The 21,749-nt window shown below is 41.2% G+C and overlaps 1 protein-coding gene across 1 annotated transcript in view; it reads right to left on the bottom strand.

The window, feature by feature from the left end:
- The window catches only part of THBS4 (thrombospondin 4), a 40,933-nt gene extending 20,284 nt beyond the window's left edge, over nt 1–20,649 (bottom strand). The window contains exons 1-7 of the mRNA XM_005530075.3: nt 20,541–20,649; nt 16,266–16,469; nt 11,971–12,218; nt 10,825–10,930; nt 5,173–5,255; nt 4,526–4,577; nt 3,030–3,202 (exon numbers count right to left, since the gene is read on the bottom strand). Coding sequence (XP_005530132.3) covers nt 3,030–3,202; nt 4,526–4,577; nt 5,173–5,255; nt 10,825–10,930; nt 11,971–12,218; nt 16,266–16,469; nt 20,541–20,628 — 954 coding nt within the window. The 5' untranslated portion in view covers nt 20,629–20,649. The remainder of the gene's footprint in view (nt 1–3,029; nt 3,203–4,525; nt 4,578–5,172; nt 5,256–10,824; nt 10,931–11,970; nt 12,219–16,265; nt 16,470–20,540) is intronic.
- Nucleotides 20,650–21,749: the final 1,100 nt, after the last annotated feature.

The raw sequence follows: 21,749 nt of genomic DNA, 5'->3' as shown, positions 1-21,749 counted from the left end.
GACTGTGTGTACAGAGCTCTGATGAAAGGCAATGCAACACCTCTGTGTTCTCTGTTCAGAGAGGGCTTAAGAGAGGAAACCATTTCTGCAGGTATTTCTGACCTCAGTAAATCTTCAGCTATCTCTGTAATTTAAATATAATTTGCAACCTTCCATTACAGCCTGTAGCTGATGTCCTAAACTCTCATCCTGAATCCTTCCTTTAGCTGGCCAGATTCAGATCCCTTGGAGGCTGAAAGGCTCCTGGAAGGGTCCAGACCACAATATCAGGAAAGCCACATAACTCCAAGTCTCTAAACACCCCTTCTAATGTGTTTTGTACACACAGAAGTGGCAGCAGCGTTTTCCTTCATTTATATTTGGACAAATCTCATAGTCAGAAGGAATCCAAACATAAGCTAGATAAGCAGGATGTGTCAGTGGCATCCACACATTTCTAGACCGGAGGCCCACAGACAATCCTTGGAACGTCTCCCAAAATACCAGACATCCACAAATCACCCTTGGCCTGAAGGCATCATTCACTTCACTGCCTTATGCAGTTTTACAAAACAGCTGTGACTGATTTCACTGGTCTTGTGGGTGCCAGTTTGGGAAACACATCCTGCATTGCTGCCTTTCCAACATCAACACTAGCTGCTAAATAATGTTTATAAGCATACGAAAAACATCAACATGCCATCCTGCTGCACAGGGCTCAAAGACAACAATAAGTGAGAAAGAAATACTAAAGAGTTTTTAAAAAATGTCATTTTTTTTCTCCTTCCATCACTAACAGAAAAGCATCTGCAAGATGGAGGGAGAACAAACCTGACAATATCCACCTACAAGAGACATACAACTTGTAACCCAACACACACACATGGAAACAAGAAAAGGTATGTTTAATATCAAAGTGTGTTTGACTGAAAGATTTGTCAATAGCATGTCAGTCAGTAATATAAGGAAAATGTCAAACCTAGGACAGACATTTTGTGCCTCCTTATTTTGCTGTGGATTCTTTATTGTAGGCAGCAGAGGGCACCCAAATTACACAGCACATAGAGTAGAGCTGCAGCTCCCAAGATAAGCACCAGCATACCAAGGTAATGTCTTCAAACTGCTAATGAATTAGGGAGCATGCTGCAGAGATACTAACAACCTCAGGAAAGATTATGGCAGCTCTTAGTGGAGAATCTCCCAGATTTGTCCTTATCAGAATTTGTACAGTAACTTCATTTAAAATGCCTATTATTAGGAAGTACAGAAATAGTTCATTCACAAAAGGCCTTAAATAAGTTAAAAAATAAACAAAACCAACCAACCAACAAAAATTTCCTGCGTATCAGCTAACTCAGGAAAACAAGTAATATGACATATACTGTCTCATTAGACAACTCAAAATTATTGCCATTTATTGCTTCTTTATTTCTCCTTGTGCAAATCTAAGTAAAAATCCAGCTGATTAAGTAGGTACTTGCTGGTGAACAAAACTACTCCTGACAAAGTGGCATTTTAATGGCAGCGTCTACATAAAGACCTCATAATAAGAAAGACTATTTCTATGACACAATTTTGGCAAAAATTCCTTGCTGTTTCTAATGTGAAAGCAGGTCTGTCACGTGGAGTGGTGGCTGGAAGATGAAGGTACGTGAATCTCAGTGATCAGAGCCTGACTGCTAACAGACAACCACTTTAATATGAAGTCATCATAAACCACTGTTTCTTTTTCCACCACTGCTGTAATGGATAGAGTTGCGCCAATCCTGAAAATGGCAGGGAGGAGATTATTGCCATGCTTTGCCTCTGAAAATAGCTCAGGAGGTGAAACCCATCCGTTCTGGTAGGATCCACATAGTCTTGCTTGAGCCTCACACCATGTCTGTCTGTAGCATGAAACGTACCACAGCTGTCTTGGATCCATCACTTGCACTGACATTTCAGAGCTTCACCTCCATTTTTTGTGCTTTCTGTTGCAGCAGACACAGTTCATGCCACATAAGGCAAAACAAGAGACATTGCCAATGCCTCAGGAAACTTCCATACTCAACTCACTTTCTCTCCCCAGCATTTTTCACAGACAGGTGTAAAGCACATCACATCCTCACCTGATGGTCTATGAGAGGGAATAAATCAAAAGAGCAGTCAAAGCACATTTCCTGCTGGCTAGAAAGGAGAAAAAGGGAATTGCTTTTGCTGTTTTACATTACTGAACAGGTACAGTGGTAGTACTGTGTTATCCACAGGTGCAGTTTATCACCTAATTCTGCTGGTTCCTTGGTCTACTACATCCAGGTACTTTTCCACAAAAAAGACTTAATAGTAATAGTAAAAATCATCCCACACAAAAAATGCAGTGAACCTGTAAGTGTTTTTTTTGTTTCTGTTCTGGGTAAGTGTCACATTCTAATTAACACAGGTTTCTTTAGTCATTTAAGATACTGCAAATTTATTAATTCAGTCCTCAATACAAGCAAGCTCTGAATTTCTGAAGAAAGGAACTAGATTTAAGTCAACATTATCAGATTTCAACACAAATACAAAGAAGCAAAAGGAACAATGACAATGATTGTTTATTTTCTTTCACAGATTTTCAAGGTAAGGATGCAAACATGACTCCAGTTTTGATTGAAGAAAAGACTTTGGTCTCCAAGGCCGGTTCAGGAGCACAGTTTAAAGAAACAAAGCCCATATTAAATAAAAAGTGCTTCTGCAGCCTATAACAGAAGCTGCAGCATCTTCTTGTGAAATAGAAATGGCAATGTCAAAAGTTTTTGGTTTGGTTTGGTTTAGGTTCTGGGTTTTTTTTCCAAACATTAAGCTCCTTTAAGTGACTTCTCAACTAACCAGGGTACTTCAAGTTTTCACATACATAACCTCCATAAAGTTGAAGAAACAGCAAAACAGGAATATAAAATCAAATCAGAATGAATTAATATTCACTGTGCAAGCAGTCAGTACGTGATGAAGTCAGCAAGTATGACACTGACATGTATGGAACAGTTGTTTTTTAGCTTTTCTTTTTAATTCAGTGAAAGTCACTCTTTTACCTCATCAATATCTGAGCATGTAACTCCATTTCCTGTGAGTCCTTCGGGGCAGGGCCCACACTGAAATCCCTCTGCTGTCTCCATGCACCTCACTCCCCTGAAGCAGGAATTAACTTCACATTTCGGTTTAGTGCGCCTAGGAAGCTGAGTTGGAAAACTCACAGTGCCTAAACCTTTAATGCAGAAAGAACAACAGTTTCAGTGGTTGAAAGAAACCATTTATCATGACTCTCAGCTGGCAAGCATTCTGAAGAAATTCCCAAGATACTTCATGTCCCTGCACTATACTGCTGCCAGCTGTGTTGCAGCTGAGAAGATTCCATGCTGAAAATGGCCCAGGAACTTACTGTACCCCCAGCAAGGGGAAATTGAGACTGTTCTTTTAGTTCTTTTTGTTCCATGTGCTTCTCCTGGCTACATATGGATGCCTTCCTCCTAGGCTAGTCCTAAAAATGCTGCTGGCCAGGGCAGGAAAGCCTGTGACCTTAGACAAAGCGACTCAAGTATAAGGGTACAAATACAGGGCATTTCTCTGGCTAAACTAGCAACACTACCACTTCATAAGAAAAACAACGTTATGGTTTCACAACAGCATCTTTCAGAGTTTACAAATAAGAAGAATAAAGAAGGAGCAGCTGGCAGCCCACAAACACAGCAGGACCATGCAAGTACACAGGCTTAGGTGCACAGAGATGAGCCAAAGACAGGTCTTTCTGAGATTCTGGCAGGTACAGAACCTTGGTACAAATGCATGTAGGAATCTGACTTTTCCTTCGACACTTATACATAAAGTTGCCCTGCCTAGAGCTCTACTTGAGTTTTGATAAGGCTAACAGGCTGGGAGAAGGAATCAACTAAAAGGCCTGATGAGTTCAAGACCTTTCATCCCATGTGGTAAGGGAGTATATTGGTTTTTATACTGACGGCACTTGTGTACTGATTGTCAGTTGTGTGCAATGCAGGAGGGCCATGCAGTGGCATTTGGAAAAGTATGCATTTTTTTCATTTAGAGAAAAGATGAAAAACACCTTTTGGGTCTTAATGCTGTTGACTATTGACTGCCTACTCAGAATCAGACAAACTGATCAGGTGGACTGCATTGGATCTTCCTCAGACTGATACCAGCCAGAGCAGAACATGATTCTCCCTTATCCTTCTACTAAGATTGTGCATGACATAGCTGGGAGACAGTGTCTCCCTCCACAGGAACACTTCGGGACAGCTTTTTGGCAGATTGAGAACTGACAGTACAACCTGAGTGGTACTGCTTGGTTTAGTGGCATTTTATCCCCCAAGAGGTGACTGTTGGGTCTGTGGAAGATTTTTCTTTAATGACAATCTATTTTAAATTTTTGTCCAAATACAAATACATCTAGAACTCTGGACACGGTATTTTTTAAAAAGCATTTTTAGAAACCACATAAAGCTAATGCGATCAATACTAGTTTTAAAACAACTATCTCTTCTAGATTACCAGCAATAACAGGAGTACTCACCACATGCTTGGCACTCTGCTATGGTATTTCTCAGAAAAGTTGTTTCTTTGACCTTGAGAATATAGAAAATAAATATTATTTAGATACAGATAGTTCCAGTTTGTACATGGCTGAGGCAAGAACCATTAGTCCCCAAGATGCCACTCAAACCATGCAACACAGGTAATGGGTCTTAAATGAGATGGTCTTTGTACTCCATAAAATTAAGGATATGGATAATGGATGTACTTAGGTTCAGCCTTCATCAACACAACTTTTAAAGGTCCAAAAGTCCTTGTTTGACCAAAGGAATGTGCCACTAGCAATTCCAGTTATGACACCCACCAGCAAGTGAAACAAATGCAATTTCAGTTCCATGCAACAGACCCACAACTATCTAATAGTGAGCTATTAGACTTCCTCACCAGACACTAAATTTTCTGGATCTGATTAAGCAAGCACCATATACTCCCACATCCAATGATCCTCGCTTGCAGGCACAGAGTACCACGACCTATTTAGTTATTTCTTCTAGATTGTGTCATGCCTCTAAGGTAATAACTCTAAAGCAGTAACTCCACACAGGAGTTTACTGCTTACCTGAAATCTGCACTAACTATCAAAGGGGAAAAATTGGGATATTTCACACCAAAATCTGTATACAGTACCTGTTGTCTAAGAAGCTCTTTCACATCTCCTAGTATTTGGTTCATCTGCATCATTTGACCCATCAGCTGCCTATTAAAATCACCTGCAGAGAAACAGCAGTGAAAAGGAGTGTACAACATAACTCTTCTTCCAATGCCAAACTACCACAATTTGTCATGGTAATTTCTGAGATATAAGATGAAACCCCATGAAGAGCCAAGGAGGGCAGACACTGCTATTATGCAAGCCCTGTAGAGATCATCAGAGCAAACACAGTATTTATCTCAAATAGTGTGTTCTTCATGAACTCAAGTTTTTTCTGGACTGAACTCATATACCACAGATATGGTTAAAGCAGAAAGCTCTCCACAGAAAGAAAAATAAGATCATGATTCTTCTAGCATTACTTCAGTGTTAAGGCTCTCCTAGGCAACTAATGCCACCAGTGCTACTGGTTCCTCCTAGGCCTGAGTCCAGCAACTCTATATGAAACCTCAGGATTTCAGAACTGAGTATTTGTGATAACCTATTTGTGGCAGTGAGGGCAGTGTGAGGCCATGAAGTGTATGTGCATGCAATGGGAAGACACCCTGCATAAGTGCATTCTATGTCATAGAATCAAGAGCCATAGAATCTTCAGTGTTGCAAGAGACATTTAAGATCATGCACTCTAACCATCCCAACACTACCACTGTAACCCCTAAACCATCACCTTAGCACCAGATCCAGGCATCACCTGAACCTCCAGGTAATTACACCACCTCCCTGGGCCTATTCTAATGCCTGACAACCCTAATAATGAAAAAAATATTTCCAGTATCTAAGCTGAATCTCCCCTGTCTCAATTTAAGGCCATTTCCTGTTGTCCTCCTACTGTAGTCATGGCAGAAGAGACCAGTGCCCACTTGGCTATACCCTCCTTTCAGGTGGTTGTAGAAAGCAATGAAGTCCCCCTGAGCCTCCTCTTCTTGAGACTGAACAAACCCAGTTCCCTCGGTTGTTCCTCATATGACACATTTTCTAGTCTTTTCACCAGCCTTGTTGCCCTTCACTGGACACACTCCAGCACCTCAATTTCATTTTTAAAGTGAGGGGCCCAAAACTGAACACAGGATTTGAGCTGTGGCCTTACCAATCCTGAGTACAGGGGGTTGGTAACTTCCCAGGTCCTGCTGGCACAGCACAGTCGTAACCACAGCTGATTCATACATATTTTTCAAAGAAAAGTTACCCTGTTTTCTGAGCAAGCTCACTGTGAAGCTCTGAGAACACATCAACAGTGTCTGCTCTGACAAAATAGTGACTGCAACAGTCACTTGGCTTTTCTTCTCAAAGGCACACCCTACACAAGTTTCATGGCTACATTTGCTTCTGACAGGTGCAGACTTTGCATGGACTCACAAAACATCTACTCAACACACTATGAACTCAGACCAAAAGTCAGTCATCAATACCCAGTAATAACTTAAAGACCTCTAAGACAAGACTGATGTTAAATCTGTAATGAGCCATAGGGAATGACTCGATCAAACCCACAATCTTCACAGGAGACTTTAATATCTTAAATGAAACAGTGGTTTTGAGCCAGTGACAGAGAAGAAGCAGAGAGCGTGTTTAACACAGTAGCTTGCTTTGGTTTGCAGCTTACTTTTGAATTTGTACCTCTCAAGAAGAAGATACTTGTTTACTTCTCTAAGTCTGTATCTAAAAACAAACTTCACAAATATATGCTCTTCCACAGTCTAGGCAGGCAGGATGTTTTGATATTATGCCTGATAGCTTCAGGGAGGTTTATTCACATGTTATTTTTGTGAGTACTGAAAGCTTATATGAAAAATGCTTCTCTTAATGTTTACCTCATTGTTTCATATTTCAAAGCATGTCTAACTGTTTCCAAACATTCTAGTGGGAGCCATCCAACTCCTCACATACTATGTTTTCTTCACTTCATATTTTCTCATCAAAACACTGAACAAGTTTAAAGAGTCAGGAATCACCTGTTCCAGAGCCTGCCTCTGTTTCAGTCCTAACCTTGCCATATTTTTATTTGGCTGACAACAGCAGGACATAATATCATGGGTATTTTAGAATCCCATAGTGTAACCTGGCACACAGGCTGTCAGGCCAGACACTGGGGTCTGTTCTTGTTTTATTTTTAAAACAAAGACTCATTTAGGCATTATTGATTGAAATCTGCAAAAAATTTTCAAGACTTCAGATGATGTTTGTTGGCTAGCATCTAAATCAAAAACAGATCTACTCTATAGTTAAGTTTTGCAGGCTGCTGAACATTAAGGTGGACTAAACAGGTTAAACTGCCATTAACTACATGTCCTGGATGCAAATTTAGACAGCAGAGCAGAAACAGCTGACTACCTGGATACCTGGTTCTGTTTCCTTCTCTCCTGTTAAAAGCAATTCCAACAGCAGGCACCACTTGCAGCAGAATAACCAATGTTTAGGGACAAGTATTCAGAGAGGCCTTTAAGGAAGCTGTCAGTCCACAATATAGTGCATCCAGGAGAAAGCAGGTAAGCAAAAGGTACCAGCCTGAAGCTATACAGTTCTCTGGCCCTTCCATGTAGCCTCTCTCATCCATACCCCTAATATCTAATAAGGCAGTTCTTCAGTTCAGCTACTCCATAGCTCTATATTCTTGAGTCATTAACAATATTATTAACAGAATGGCCTTCACAGTAATCACTAAATTCAGATAATGCTCTGAAGTATTCCTGACCAACAGGGAACTGAAGTCCCCATATTTCTCTTGCCAGGACATTTCAGTATAGAATCATAGCAGTTTGGATTGAAAAAGGCCTTTGAAGATCGCAGTAAGGAGTCCAACCTCCTTATTGTGACAGTGACACGTTCCACTAGACCAGAATGCTCAAAATTTCATCTAGCCTGGCCTTCAGCATTTCCTGATGGGGCGTCCATAGCTTCTCCAGGCAAGCTGTTCAAAAACAGGACCCTGAATTTCAAGCAGCTTCATTGTACAGCCAGTTGGCCCAGGCATGCACAAACTCTAGCCACAGTGGAACACCTCATAGCTATTGCTTCTCCCTCTCTTGGGAACAATAGCTCTCTGGATCAAGCGACACACTTGCTCTTGTCTGTGTCATTCAAATCCCAAATTGTCATTCAAAGAGAGTGATATCAATAGAATCACAGAATAGCCTGATTTGGAAGGTACTCATAGGGATTATCAGGTCAAATCCTGGCCCTGCATGGGACAATCCCAAGAATCACACCATGTGCATGAGAACATTTTCCAGCTTCTTGAACTCTGGAAGATTGTGGTTTCTTGTCCAGAGAGCAAACCATGATTATTGAATAGATGATGGCTGACAAGAAAAAACATTTCTGAACAGCTCTGAATACCATGAAATGGAGAACAGTGAAGCATTCAGAGAAAGCCACATTCCATTCCATTATGCTCTTTCCGTGGGTCTATATTGACATACTGTCTCTAACAGCAACTTGGTTGAAATAACTTTTGGTCTGGTGCAATATAGATATTCTTTTAACTTTGTCAGGTTCAGGTACCCTACATGAACTAGACAACTTCCAAAGATCTCTTGTGACCAGAACAATCTTGTGATGATGATCACATGCAGCCTACTCATCTCATCTACCAAACCTAGTGCACCTTGCATTCTGTTTTCCTACCCAAACACAAAAATCCAAATACATATCTTCAGCATGTGTCTGATCATCATCATTTCATCATCATTTCATCTCACTGTTTAGGTCTCTCAGCCTCACAGACTGAACATGGAGGGAATGCTGTTGCCAAAGCAATGAACAACAACCAGCACATAGTCAAAACCATGCAGTTATTCAGGTCCAAAGCATTCCTAAGGATTTTCCAATTAGTATGAAAGCATATAAAATGAAAGCATATGAAATGTTTTTACCAAGATATTAGGTCTCACTCCCCTATACAGCTGAGCATTTGCATTCCAGCTTTCCCTGGCAGTAGGCAAAATTGTCATTATATTATTGCCATAGAGGGGCATCATGAAGCATACACAAAGTTCAAGGCAGACAAGTTAAAATTGCTGTTGGAATTCCCACCTTTTCTTTTGGTGGATTTTACTATGTAGACTTTGAATGTATTTATATAAGTAATTATTATTATTATTATTACTATTATTATTATTAATTATACTAATTCCACTTGAAAGTTAAAAGCAACTAAATTTGAGAGTCTAAGGCAGGTGGAGGCAGCCACAGAGAAAAATAGAGATCTCTCTGTATATTACCATTTGCATTATTGATTAGTGAGCAAAAAATTACAAATGAGAAAGCTGCAAGTTTGTAATTTGGAAACTCGCCGTGAGAGAGCTGCTAGTTTTTTGCAGAAGCAAACACTGAATTACCCTTCTGTTCCATGTTTAAATCCCTGTTGATTCAGTGAAAAAGAGAGAGCCTTGAGGACAAATTTCCTTTCTTTATCTAAGTGTACATATGTTAAGAAGGAAGGAAATAGAAGTACTTGGAACTAAGGATTTACATAGCTAAAAGGTAGACCAGATTTTGTTACTGCTGCACACCACTGATGCCTACATTTAGGTGACATAATCAGGATGCTCTCATAAAATTTCTGCATCTTGTCTCTTTTCTTATCAAAACTAGCAATGCTGCAGGGTTGGGTTTCGCACGGGAGTCAGAAAAGGGTACTAGAAAGAATGTATCGCAGATCCTATTTCAAACCTTGAACTTCCTAGGAGTTTCCTTCCTATGGCTGTCATATATTAATATATTAATATATTGCATGCAGAGTGAACCCATTCTTCTTCCTCACACCCACAGCAGAAAGGCAGATGGACAAGGACTGGAATGACAGATGGGACAGTCTAGCACAGGTTTTCTGTGTACAGAGGTCGGGAAGTACCCTCACATAACATAGGAGATTGCAGTAAGCCCCTGAGGCCCTGCAGGGATCCCAGCAGCCTCAGCTCCTTCCCTTCCTCCCTCTTCCCAGCTCAGTCTCAACAATGCTCAGCGAACACAGAAGAGGAATTGTTTTTAAATTAATGTCCCCTTCAGCAGGTGACAAAAGCCTTGGCTAAATTGTGGCAGGACTAATAGCTACTCTGCAAAGGCTTTTCCCACACAGACATACATGCTCTGTAGCTATGGCACAAACATTTTCTTCAGTCTCCTGTGAGCTTCTTCACACCTTGCTCCTCCCCTCTGGGTGACAGTCCAGTGCTCAACAAGAGATGAATACTGTCAGTGTGAATAAGTACATGGACAGGTCCTGCTACTCCATCCAACTTCCATTCATACAGCCTGTAGCAATGTACCCCATTTAGCACTACTTTCCATCTGCAATTGTTTGCAATTTGAATATTTAAAATATTATTAAGCTGACACAAGCAGATCATCATCATCACAAAAATTTGCCTTCAAAATTAGGCTAAAAAAACTCTTTCAATCATTACAGACTTGTATCACTAAAACAATTCATTGCTTTATCACCAGCAACCGTTTTCTCTACAAACGGAGCTATTTCTAAAATATTTACAGGAAACTGTCATAGCTATAATTTAGTCAAATAATTATTACTTGACTATAAGCTTCTTCACATTTTCAATATTCATCACACTAGCTTCCTTGCACTGGTATCATTAGGAATAATTTTAACTCCACATTGCAGGTCTTACCAGTGTACTGAGGTACAGCCTCAATTTGTTGAAGAAAACAATCCTGCAGGTTTCCCACTTCAGCAAGGGTTCCTCCAGTTACCAGCTTTAGCTCATCCAGTGTATCCTGGGCTCACAAGAAAAACAGATCTCACAATTCTGGTACAATGGGAAAAATATGAACAAAATATGAACAGACCAAGTAAATTTTTTTTTTAAGAGAGGGAGTCCATTTCCTATGCATGCAGGGGTCCTACACCATTCCCTTCAGGACCATCCATTGGCATTTGAACTGTATAAAATCTCTAATCTTTGCCTTGTGGATTTTCACATAGCTGTGGTTTTATCTCAAACATTTTTTTACTGTTCCAATTAGTGTGATCTCACATACTAGGAAGTTCACATATTTCTGTGGCATATGATTTTTTTAAAGTGCATCCTAAGCAGTCTTTTTTTTCTCTCCTCTCAAACAGGTACATATATTCATGTCAGAAATATGGGCACCTCAGCCAGTCTCCATAAAAACAGGCTCACTTTCAAGCCTGTAATGGAATAAAGTAAGTGGGAAACCTTGGGGAAAAAATACCTTTGCACTTTCTAATGAGTATTTTTGATTAATGATGATGATGGAAGATGCTTTGGATGACAATGTTTATCTCAGATTGCTGATAGGATGACAGGAAGTTTTATCAACTCCTGGTTGGCAGAGGAAGAAAAGCTTTTACAGAAAAACAGATCCCCCCTTTCTTTTGCCTTTTTTAGTCTCCTGGCATATGAAGAGGAAAGCCACATACACAGACAAGCTCATACAGAACAGCTGTAAGAAGCCAGTGAAAAGATGCCCTTACTGCATTAGCTAAGTCCTTACAAAATGTATGTTCCCCAAAAATCACCGAGATTGAAGGAGGCTGTAGTTTTTTGGATTTTATTAAAAAAGCTAAAAATTGTGTTTAAAACAAATGGCAGAATTATTATAGGGTTCATGTGAGCTAAGATTTCACCTGCTCCATGGGGAGCTTCTATGTACATTTTTTCACAACTTAATATTCAAGTATTACTGTACTTGGAGCTTGGCTGCTGTGAGGACTGAGTTTTGAATGCAGTGATTCACAGGTTCACTGGAGACCCCTCTTAAGTCCACAGCCTGTTCCCAGTTTCCATGCTCACCTGTGGCTTCTCCTGGAGAGTGCGCAACTCAGCTGCCACCATCTTCTGAGACAGTGCTGAAAATGGTTTTGGCAAGTCCTCAATGGCACCTACTTGCAGGCAATCCAGATACAATTCTATCGTGCTCAATCCCTGCTGCAGACCACTCAGCCACAAGATGACAGCATGGGGTTTCCCATCAGCCAGCTGGATGTTGCTAAAGATCACGGAATTCAGCCTTCCATCACTCTTCAGATAGCGCAGCACAGCTAGGACAAAATACACAGGATTATCAGAGGGTAGCAGATAGCCCAAGGCTGATCAAGGAACATCCTGTGGAAATCTGCAATTGCTCTGGTATTTTTCCATGTGTCTACTTTTGCAAATGCATCCCATATGCAGACACGATGGTAATAATAAATGGGACATTGACTGTCAAAGCAGCACTAGCAGGATGCTTGCATGACTCCCTATTTGTAAAGCTCTGCTGCCTGAGCTGAGTCTTCCTCTGCTTTGCCTAGGCCTCTCTAAATGGCTTAACCAAAGTCACAGGCCATAATGTGCTAAAAGGCAGGTGGCAAAGTTACAGGGCATAGCAGACAGCCTGCAGTCAGCACTTTGGTATGTACATATCTGATAGACCCAGAAATACTCTGTAGCAGAAGCGTACAACTAGAAAATCAATTTCAGTGATGCATACTGCATACAGTGGAGTTGTCTAAGAGTGTATCCAAATGCATAATTAAAAGCCAAAGGAAGCATGTTTCCAAACCAATAACCTGCACTTCTCTGTAACAAACACTCAGTTAAACCAAAGTAAAATGCAGAAAAGGCGTAGTCTGCTCCTAGAGATGACAAATCTTCTCTCAACTCCTTTTAAAAGCATTAATGACTGACCTTCCTGATAAAAATTCTCATTTTATAAAGTAACATGTACCATCAAAAAAACATAACAGCAGACAAATACTCTTACAATAAATATCTGCTGAGTAATATTAAAAAATGTCTCTTTCCTAAGGAAATTGCATCAGTAAGCTAGAATCTGTGAGCCAGATCTCTAAGACCAGCTAGCTATTTCTCTCCACAAAATCTCTCCCTGGCTCTCCAATTGCATATCTGCAGAAGCAATGAGCTGAATGCATCTGGACAGTGTGTAACTACCCTGCAATATCAGACAGACCTTGTTTCAAAGATCCCACTGATCACCAATTGACAGTCTCTTATTTCCTGATCGTAACAGTTATGTGCATGGGGAATCAAGCTGCACAGACACCAGGCATCTAAATATTTGCATGCTGGCTCTTGGTAAAGTCTGAAATTCACAGATGGCTGCTACAGTTGCATCAAGTTAGGGCTCACAAATGGTCTGACACTAAGTCAAACAAATATTGCGGATATAGTGGAGGTAAAAGCTCTTACTAGCTTTGGACCTAATCACAGCTACTTACTGAAACCATCCAATTTCTATTAATTTAACAAAGTACTTTCCTATCTTTTCACTACTAATATAATTGCTTTGATGCTATGATAGCTGTTTGTTGGTGACCTCTCGACTTACTGCACACATGCATCCCAAAATTTTTCTAATTCTTCAGTCTAACGATTAAAAAACCCCCAGATTTATACCAGCATGAATGGGGCAGGGTATGTCTCCATCTTTGAAGTCTACACTAGTGCTGGAGCCTCAGCAGCTCTGATAAATATCAGGAATGTTTTCACTACTGTTTATGTCAAAACACTGCCAGAGCTGGGATTTCTGCAAAGGTGCATGAGGTCACCAGTAACTCACTAAAAGGTTGCACTTCTTGGCAAACTCAAAGACACAGCAAGACAAAGTACATTGCAGGCATTTTATTTGTGTGAATATTATGCATGCCTGGTCATTTAAAAAGTAAGGTCTTTGGATCTGGCCCTGCATTCAGTGTGCCCAAACACATCAGTAGCCTAGAGAAAGAGGAGATGGAGGCAAGATCCAGAACATACCCTGCCAGAATAGTTTCAGACCAAGGAGCAATTAGGCTTGGAAGAAGGATCAAGAATTCTTTCCTCAGCCAAAGCCAAATATTCATCTGGTAAACTAAAGTAGGCTTTTAAAGAAAGATTTTATTGGACCACAGCCTCCACCTCTAAGATTTAACTCATCCAAACCCCTGCAGTATGTTTGCTGCTTGAATATTTTAAGATCTTCATGACAGTGTCATGTAAACTGCTTATGAAACAAATTTTCAATTAAAATTGGAGCTGCTTCACAGAATTTTTTAACTGCAACACTTCTATGCACTAACTGCTGTTTGCTCCTTAAAGGAATAATTTAAAAAGAATAAGAAATCCATGGATGCTATCTGTCTCTGAAAGGCACAATTGTCTACTGTAAGTTTAGGTGTTGCTATCAGTTATTCAGACCTGTGCTTTTAAAAATCTTTAGATGTTATAAACATGTTACTATCAGTTATACCACATAAAAGCAGAATATGAGGCAACCATTGGGAACAAAACTCTTAAATGTGACATTTTAAAGTGTAACTAAGGCCTGCTTTGAGCTCCCTAGATCACATTTGGGTGCATAACTAGAAATACCATGCAGATAAAGTACTATTCATTTTTTCAAAACCACAGATATTAAGACCCTGCATTTTACTGAGATGCCAATATTGGTTCACCACTTAAGCGATGATGTTCACTCTTGAGAAGATCACACAGAACTCACACTCCATACTCACAGCTGACATGACATCCTGGATGCAGTTTAACTTACTGTATGAAGCAGCCATATGGGATCCCTAACACTTCCAGAGAAATCACATGTGAAAACACTACTACTTGCTTACTGCCATATGCCTTGAATAAGGTGCTCTAAAGTAATAAGGAGGCAAAGAGATCCAATGAACAGTCTTGCTGCAAAAACCCTCCCTCTTTGGCCAATGCTTTACATCAATCTGATGTCAATCCTTTACATCACAGAGGTTACAGATGTCCCCCCATCTACCCAACACCGGTCACTGACAGGACAAGTTGCTTTGTACTGCCTATACATATGTCACTATTGCGTTTGTCCTGTCAATACAAATGCTTCTCAAACACCAGCCTACTGAGGACAAAACCAAAAGAAACCATGTAAACTTCCACCAAAAACACTTTAACAGACTTAAGAGACTGTCAGTAACCATTAGACATGCAGATATTTTTGAAAAACAGAGTTTGATGTGTTCAAAGTTGCATGTATATAGACACATTTGTGTGTATACATGTGCGTTCCTATATATATGTACAACATTTACACAAAGAACTGTGCATGTGTGAGAGGGAGAGTGAGCATATGTAGTCTACAATTTATTTAGCAATTAAGTAAGTCAGTCTTATGACACTTTTGATGAGGCTGTGTGACCATGTATTAACCACTCCCAATATACACATAACTTTTATTCCCTCAGAAGGATTTTGGCAGACTTGATAAAACTAACTACCAATGTTTTATCTAATTTGTTCCCCAGCAATGTTTAAAGAAAAGGTGTGCTTTTCTTCTTTTGCAGCATATTGAATATCCCTATGTATAACCTGAAATTTCTCAGTAGAATTTCACAGTATATTCGATTCAGCTAATTACTCAGTAGCAAATTACTACAGCAGTGGTGAATTCAATGTAGCAACAATAACATACATAAATCAACAATCTTTCTCTGAACCCTAAAACTGCAGTATATCCTAGATTTGGTTTGCAGATCAATGAAAGTCACTGTTTCTAAAACTTCTGTAGTTCATACTCTGACTCCTGATTAACTAATTCCAGTAAATAAAGAATAAACACTTCATTTCACCCAACAGATCTTGTAAGAGCCAGGAATATTTGTCTTGTATAGTCACATCTAACCTCCAGGGTCAGCAGAACAAGAACCTGCCTTTCATATGCATGAGGCAGCATGTGCGTGTGTCCCTTGAATTCCTGAGTAATAAGAACCAGTGATTGTCCCTAGGGGAAAAAAAAAAAAAAAAAAAAAAAAAAAGACCAAACCAAATTGACTCCTTGCTCCATACTCCATGGCTTTTTCCTCCTTTCTCATCATTGCTCAGAGTAAGCACTGCAGCTGAGTCGAGATACCAGCTGATTGTCAGGTCAGCTTCCCTTGGCCAGGAGAGAGCAGCATCAAGGGGATGAAGGAAGGAGATGAAGAAGTGACAGGGAATGCAGAAACTGACAGCATGCAACAGGAATGACTCAAGCACAAAGATTAATCACACAGTTGTCAACATTCATCTGTCACACACCAGTGACTATGGATCCAACGCCAGTTCTACCATACACATTCCAAACAACTCACCTTTACTCATCCGTCCCATTACCGTAAATTCTAAATACTTGCTGTTGTCAGCTGATGAATATAGGCCAAAAACAGTGGCTGTACTCTTTGGCTGTAATTTGAATGTTGAAAGCAAGTACACTTCATTCGGCACAGGATCCCCAAAAGCTTGTTGCAAGAAGTTCAGTACCACTCGCTTGTTGGAATAAGGAAGAAGATCAAAAACTGGAGGGAAGGAAAAGAAGCAAATTTCAACAGCAAATTAAATGTGCAAATTTTAATTAAACAGCAAAGAAAAATGTGATTTGAAGCCACACATTGGAGACTTTACACTTTTTCTGCCGAAAATTAAAAAAAAAATTTAAAAAAAATTAATATGATGATCATCTGTAAAAAAACACGAAGTTCAAATTCCTGCCACTGGAAGGGATCTCTTAAGCAATCTGGTCTAGTGAAACATATCCCCACACAAGCAGGGAGTTTGGACTAGATGGTGCCTGCCAGCTACAACTATTCTGTGATTTTATCAAAATATCTATATTTTGTTGCAACTGATACTATTTTAGCAACTTTTATTTTTCAAAGAAATTATTCATAAGTTAGTAATATAGAAATATCTAGACTTCCAATTCAGGTACTCAATTTAGGTAGATCTCAAAAGTTCTGCTCTTCTGAAGATTCACCTCAACAGAAAACTTTTTAACGTTTATTTCTGCTTTCATGAATTCAGATGTTTGTGTTCACATATCAATTAGAAAAGGATTCAGCATTAAAATTTTCAGACATATTTCCAGAGTGCTCATCCTTTGATAGCATTTGCAGGGTGCCAATTAAAATGCCAAAAAGGCAGGTAAGCAATATGATGTTCACAATCTTCTTTTCACTTCACTGACTTTTCAGAGTGTATATTATCCAAATAAGACTCATCTTTCCCTTCTGGCACAGAAGACAAAGAAATACAGGCCTGACAAAAAAGCCAAAACAAAACAAAACCCACAAACCCTAAAGGCATAGTGAAAGCTGTTTCAAATGTTTATTTTAGTTTTTCCACAATGCATCAGCAAACAGTCTATCATTTTACACATATATATGTCAGCCATGTCCCTTATGGCACTGAAACAACAAACTGGGGTTTTCCTCGATGTTCCTAAATCCACAACATCTCTGAACTCATTAAACTCTTCCGTTAGGTTTCTTGATTATCTCCTATTCCAACCCACTGCAATTAAAGCAGTATATATATTATACCCTGGCAGTAAAGTCTGATAAATGGTTATGCACAAGTGTTATTTAAGCATTAGAGCACACTGAGCCATTATATACCACTGACACTCCATAGGCCTACCACAGCTGGGCCACGTTTTTCTCCCACACAAGAACAATACTGTAGAGCTGTCACAAGAGAAGAGCCGTAACACCAGGTGGACAGCAAAGGCATGTGACAGCACATAGTGCCTTAGCTTGATTCAAGCCTGTGGTTGTACTAATAAGTTTCATTTCCCAGGCTGAAAAAACACCGGTGTACTTTTTCAGATGTAGGCCTTGTCTACGCAGCACAACCCCAAAACTGTTGCTGTCTGTGAGACGATGAAGTCATCCTACTATTCCAGTGTTTCCATACACTACACACGGGAAAAGACTGAAGAGCACTCAAAGAACAACCACAGATATGTGGGAAACCCTGTTCCCTTATACTAGAATGTGGGTTCCTGCTGCCTTCATCTCTTATTCTGAAGCATCCACTCATTTAGACACTAATCTTATTTCCAAAAATGAGAAAAAATAAAGACCCTTTTCCCTTTGTATCATTAAGTCATTGAAATCATCTCTGAAGTCTATACTTGTACTGGGTCTAAGGATCTCATGACTTTACAGAGAATTTTCAGGACACACTACAAAAAATATCAGGCCCTTGATTCACATGCACTAGTAACACTGCTGTCAAACAACTAGGAAACATACACATAAGATGGATCTGGTCAAAAGACTTCAGTTCAGATTCACAGCATCCCAGGACTATGACTGCTCCCACTGAAACCAGTGATGTGGAAAGCAGAAGCAAAAGGCTGGGTACTTCATCACATTTAGTGCAGAGAGAGCAAAGCAACTGGCCATGAAAGAAATCGAAATGCAACTCACTACTCTGTACAACAGCATTTTGCAAGGAATAGCCATTCATAAAATACAGCTGTGTTTCCTCAGCTGGGACAATTCAATACAATAGCAAAGACTTTGAGAGTATGAAATATAGCTAGACATTTTATTCAGTTCTAGATCTACTGGCTGAATTTCTATCAATTCCTGTGATACTCATTAATCTATGCTAGAGTCACTTAAAAATATTACAAAAGTAATGACTAAACACTGTGAAATGTCTAAACTGATAGAAAACATTTATTGAAATTTTGGTAATCTGAATATTTAAATTAATACTCAAATTGGTTTGGCAGTTGTGTTCTATAAAGCACAGTGCCTCAGCCAGATCCTTCAGCACCATATTAAACTCTTTCCTGGGATATCTTCACTGACCAGCATGTGGATGCACTGCAGGACCAGATCCATCCTTAAAGCACAACTTACACACATGCTAGCAAGTACAGCTAGCAGAAGAATGAGGAGTTATGAAAGTTCATTTTACATCTTTAGCAGAGTTGGCAGAGAGAGACAGCTCTTGGCCATTATAGAGACAGTTAATTGTTTGGGAGGAACAGGGAAAAAAAATATCTACAAAGATTTCACATTTCATTTTTTGAAGAACCTCGTCTCTTTGTTCTTCTCCACGGAAAGGCAGACTTGAAAGCAAATGTATGGAATGGGACTGCCAAAGCTGAAAAGCACAAGCAGCTGTTTTTAATCCATGCAATGGACTGAAAACTCCGACATGCCTTCATACCTTCAAGCACGAGTTTGCACACCCACTGGGCTAAACTGAGCCTGCTTGTGAGACAGACCAGGAATCCACTCCTTCACCTTCCTTCCGTGGTTTTTAGCATAGAGCAGCTCACCCTCCTAGCCAAATGCTAACAAGGGATGAGCTACATGTTGAGACAGTGGGAAACCACACTTTGGAAATCTGCCCAAACCCATCAAGGCTAGCTTTTCAGATGAGAGCTAGAAGACATGCTGCAAAGTGCTAGGATGAGGAGGCATGGAGGAGTGAAATTAGCGACACAGGACAGCATGGAACTTAAAACACCCCTTCTTTCCCCTAACTCTGTTGCCATGTCACACCAGCATTGTAAGACCTTCCAAGGCTGTTTTCTGGTCACATCTAATCATAACTGTAGATGTAAACAGTGCTCCACTACTTTCCAAGATAATTATTAATGGCTTAGACACTTGGAGTGAAATCCTAACCCCTACCACAACAATTTACCACTGACCCCAAGGAGCTGAAAGCACCCCTTGTTGAGAGTGGAGTTTTTCATTGGCACCTGACCCTGACAAGTTAGAAACCTACTTGTTTTTGTTTGGTTGTTGTTGTTGTTTTTTTTAATTCGGTAATACACAACTTGTCATTACAACAATTCTCTGGAATTTTTTCACATCGTAAAGGTCTTCAACAAAGGCTTTTGGAAATGAAGCTGTATTGTTGTGATTGGCTGTCTTTTAGATCTGCTTAAGTAATAGCCAATTGAAGTGTCAAAAATCATTCTGTAAGGCAGTGGAGGGAGTTAAAAATGAAGCGAAAACCACGAGCAGCTTTAAGGCTCCTGGAGTAGCACGAAGTTGCACTGACTGCTGCACTCCGCAGCCGAGCTGGTTCCAGTCACAAGCTGCTACCGCAGAGCGATACCACCCACTTAACTCGAGTTCTGAAATACAGCAGCTCCTGACTTACTACGTGCATAATGCTGCCACAGCAATGCTGGGTTTCGAAGTATGATTTTTCCTATATACTATACTATGTAGTAGAGTTTTCCCGAAGAGTTTTCCTGGCTTAGAAATTCACTTCTCATTTAGGAGTACTTGCAGCCGAAAAAGAGCTGCTCAGGTTCTCCACGCACCTACCAGCATACCCACAAAAACACTTATTGCAGGCTGCATGGGGGCGGCTGACAGCGGCTACACCGCCGTCTCCTCCGGTCCCCACCGCTAGTCCGGCGGGGCAGCGCGGCGGCGGGGCGGCTCCCGCTGCCCGCTACGGCTCCGGCTCCCCTCGCACCTGCAGGTGTTCTCTTGCCCTGCCAGGCAGGGCTCCCGGCGGAGGGCAGGAGACGAGATACTGCAAGCCCAAAGGCTTCTCAGTGGAAGAGGGAAAAGGAGCGCGCTCCATCGGGGGCGCGGGGCCCTTACCTCGGGGGGCGGGCGCGGCGGCGCGGCCCGGGCACAGCTGCAGGGCGAGCGGCAGCAGCAGCAGCGCGGCGCCGCTCTCGCACCCCATGGCGGCCGCGGGCCGGGCAGGGCGGCGAGGGACGGCCGCTGCCCCACGCCGGGCCCCGCCGTTTAACGGGGGCGGCCCCGGGGCCGGGCACGGCCGGCGGCAGGCGGCGGGCCATTGGCCGGGTCTCCCCCCCGCAGGCGGGCGGGGGCCGCGGCGGGGGACGGCCGAGAGCTGGGGTGGACCAGGACGGACCGCGTTGTCGGGACTCGGGCCACTAGCACCGGTGGAGGTGGCTCGGAGAGAACCAGAGATCCTGGCGACGCCCACCGAAATCAACGCTGTGGGGACCCTGTCTGGAGTCTGCCCTTTGGGAGCCCTGGAAATTGAAATGTGTTTAATGGCTTTAAATTAATAGTATCACAGAATTGGTTAGGTAGGAAAAGGCCTTTAAAATCATGGACTCCAATGGTGAATAAGCCAATATGCTTAATACCACTCACAAGAAGATGGCCCCAAAAGTGAATTGAATGTGCTTAAACAGCCAAGTAAGGGTTTTGTAAGTTCAGGAGGGACAAGTCCAGAACTGTTGCAAGCAGCCCTTCAGAGAACCACCAGCCTGGTCAGGGATGTAGAAGAGTGTCAGAAGGATGTAGATAAGGCAGCCTCACCCAGTCCTGCTGACTGCCAAATGCTCACCTCTGAGATCGGCGTGATTTTTACTTTAAAACCTCTCTTGCCTCCCATTCTATGTTCAGCAAATGGTGACCACACATTTCTTTGTGTCTTCTGGTAACATTACAGCTGTTGTCTTTGCAAAGCCTCCTCACAAGTTTCTCTGCCTGCTCTGCAGTCAGGTGTTTAGTGTCAACTGTTAAGGTTTAACATATATTAGAATAGATTCTCTCTTAGGCATATTTGAAGTCAAAACAAATGGGGATGCTCTGGTGTGTAGACTTGGATTTGGTAGGAATTTAAATACTCCACTTTTCCCAGTTGAAGAATGTCACTAAAAGGGGTCGTGCAGATTGCATACTGGAGCAAATTTGGTTTCTAGAGGGCTCTGACTGGCAAACTGAGGAATGTATCATCTGCTCCTTTGTTTCATTTAAAGAGTTCAGAAGCATTGGGAGTACTCAAACTTACCAGATGGAGACTACGGGAAGGGGCTGTTTGTTTTAGCA

Source organism: Pseudopodoces humilis, chromosome 4 (assembly GCF_049639895.1).
Source record: "Pseudopodoces humilis isolate 2021_Gansu_Grassland_sample_001 chromosome 4, ASM4963989v1, whole genome shotgun sequence".
Taxonomy (NCBI): Eukaryota; Metazoa; Chordata; class Aves; order Passeriformes; family Paridae; genus Pseudopodoces; species Pseudopodoces humilis.
The sequence above is the reverse complement of the archived record's forward strand: the minus strand, read 5'-3'. Positions and strand labels throughout refer to the sequence as shown.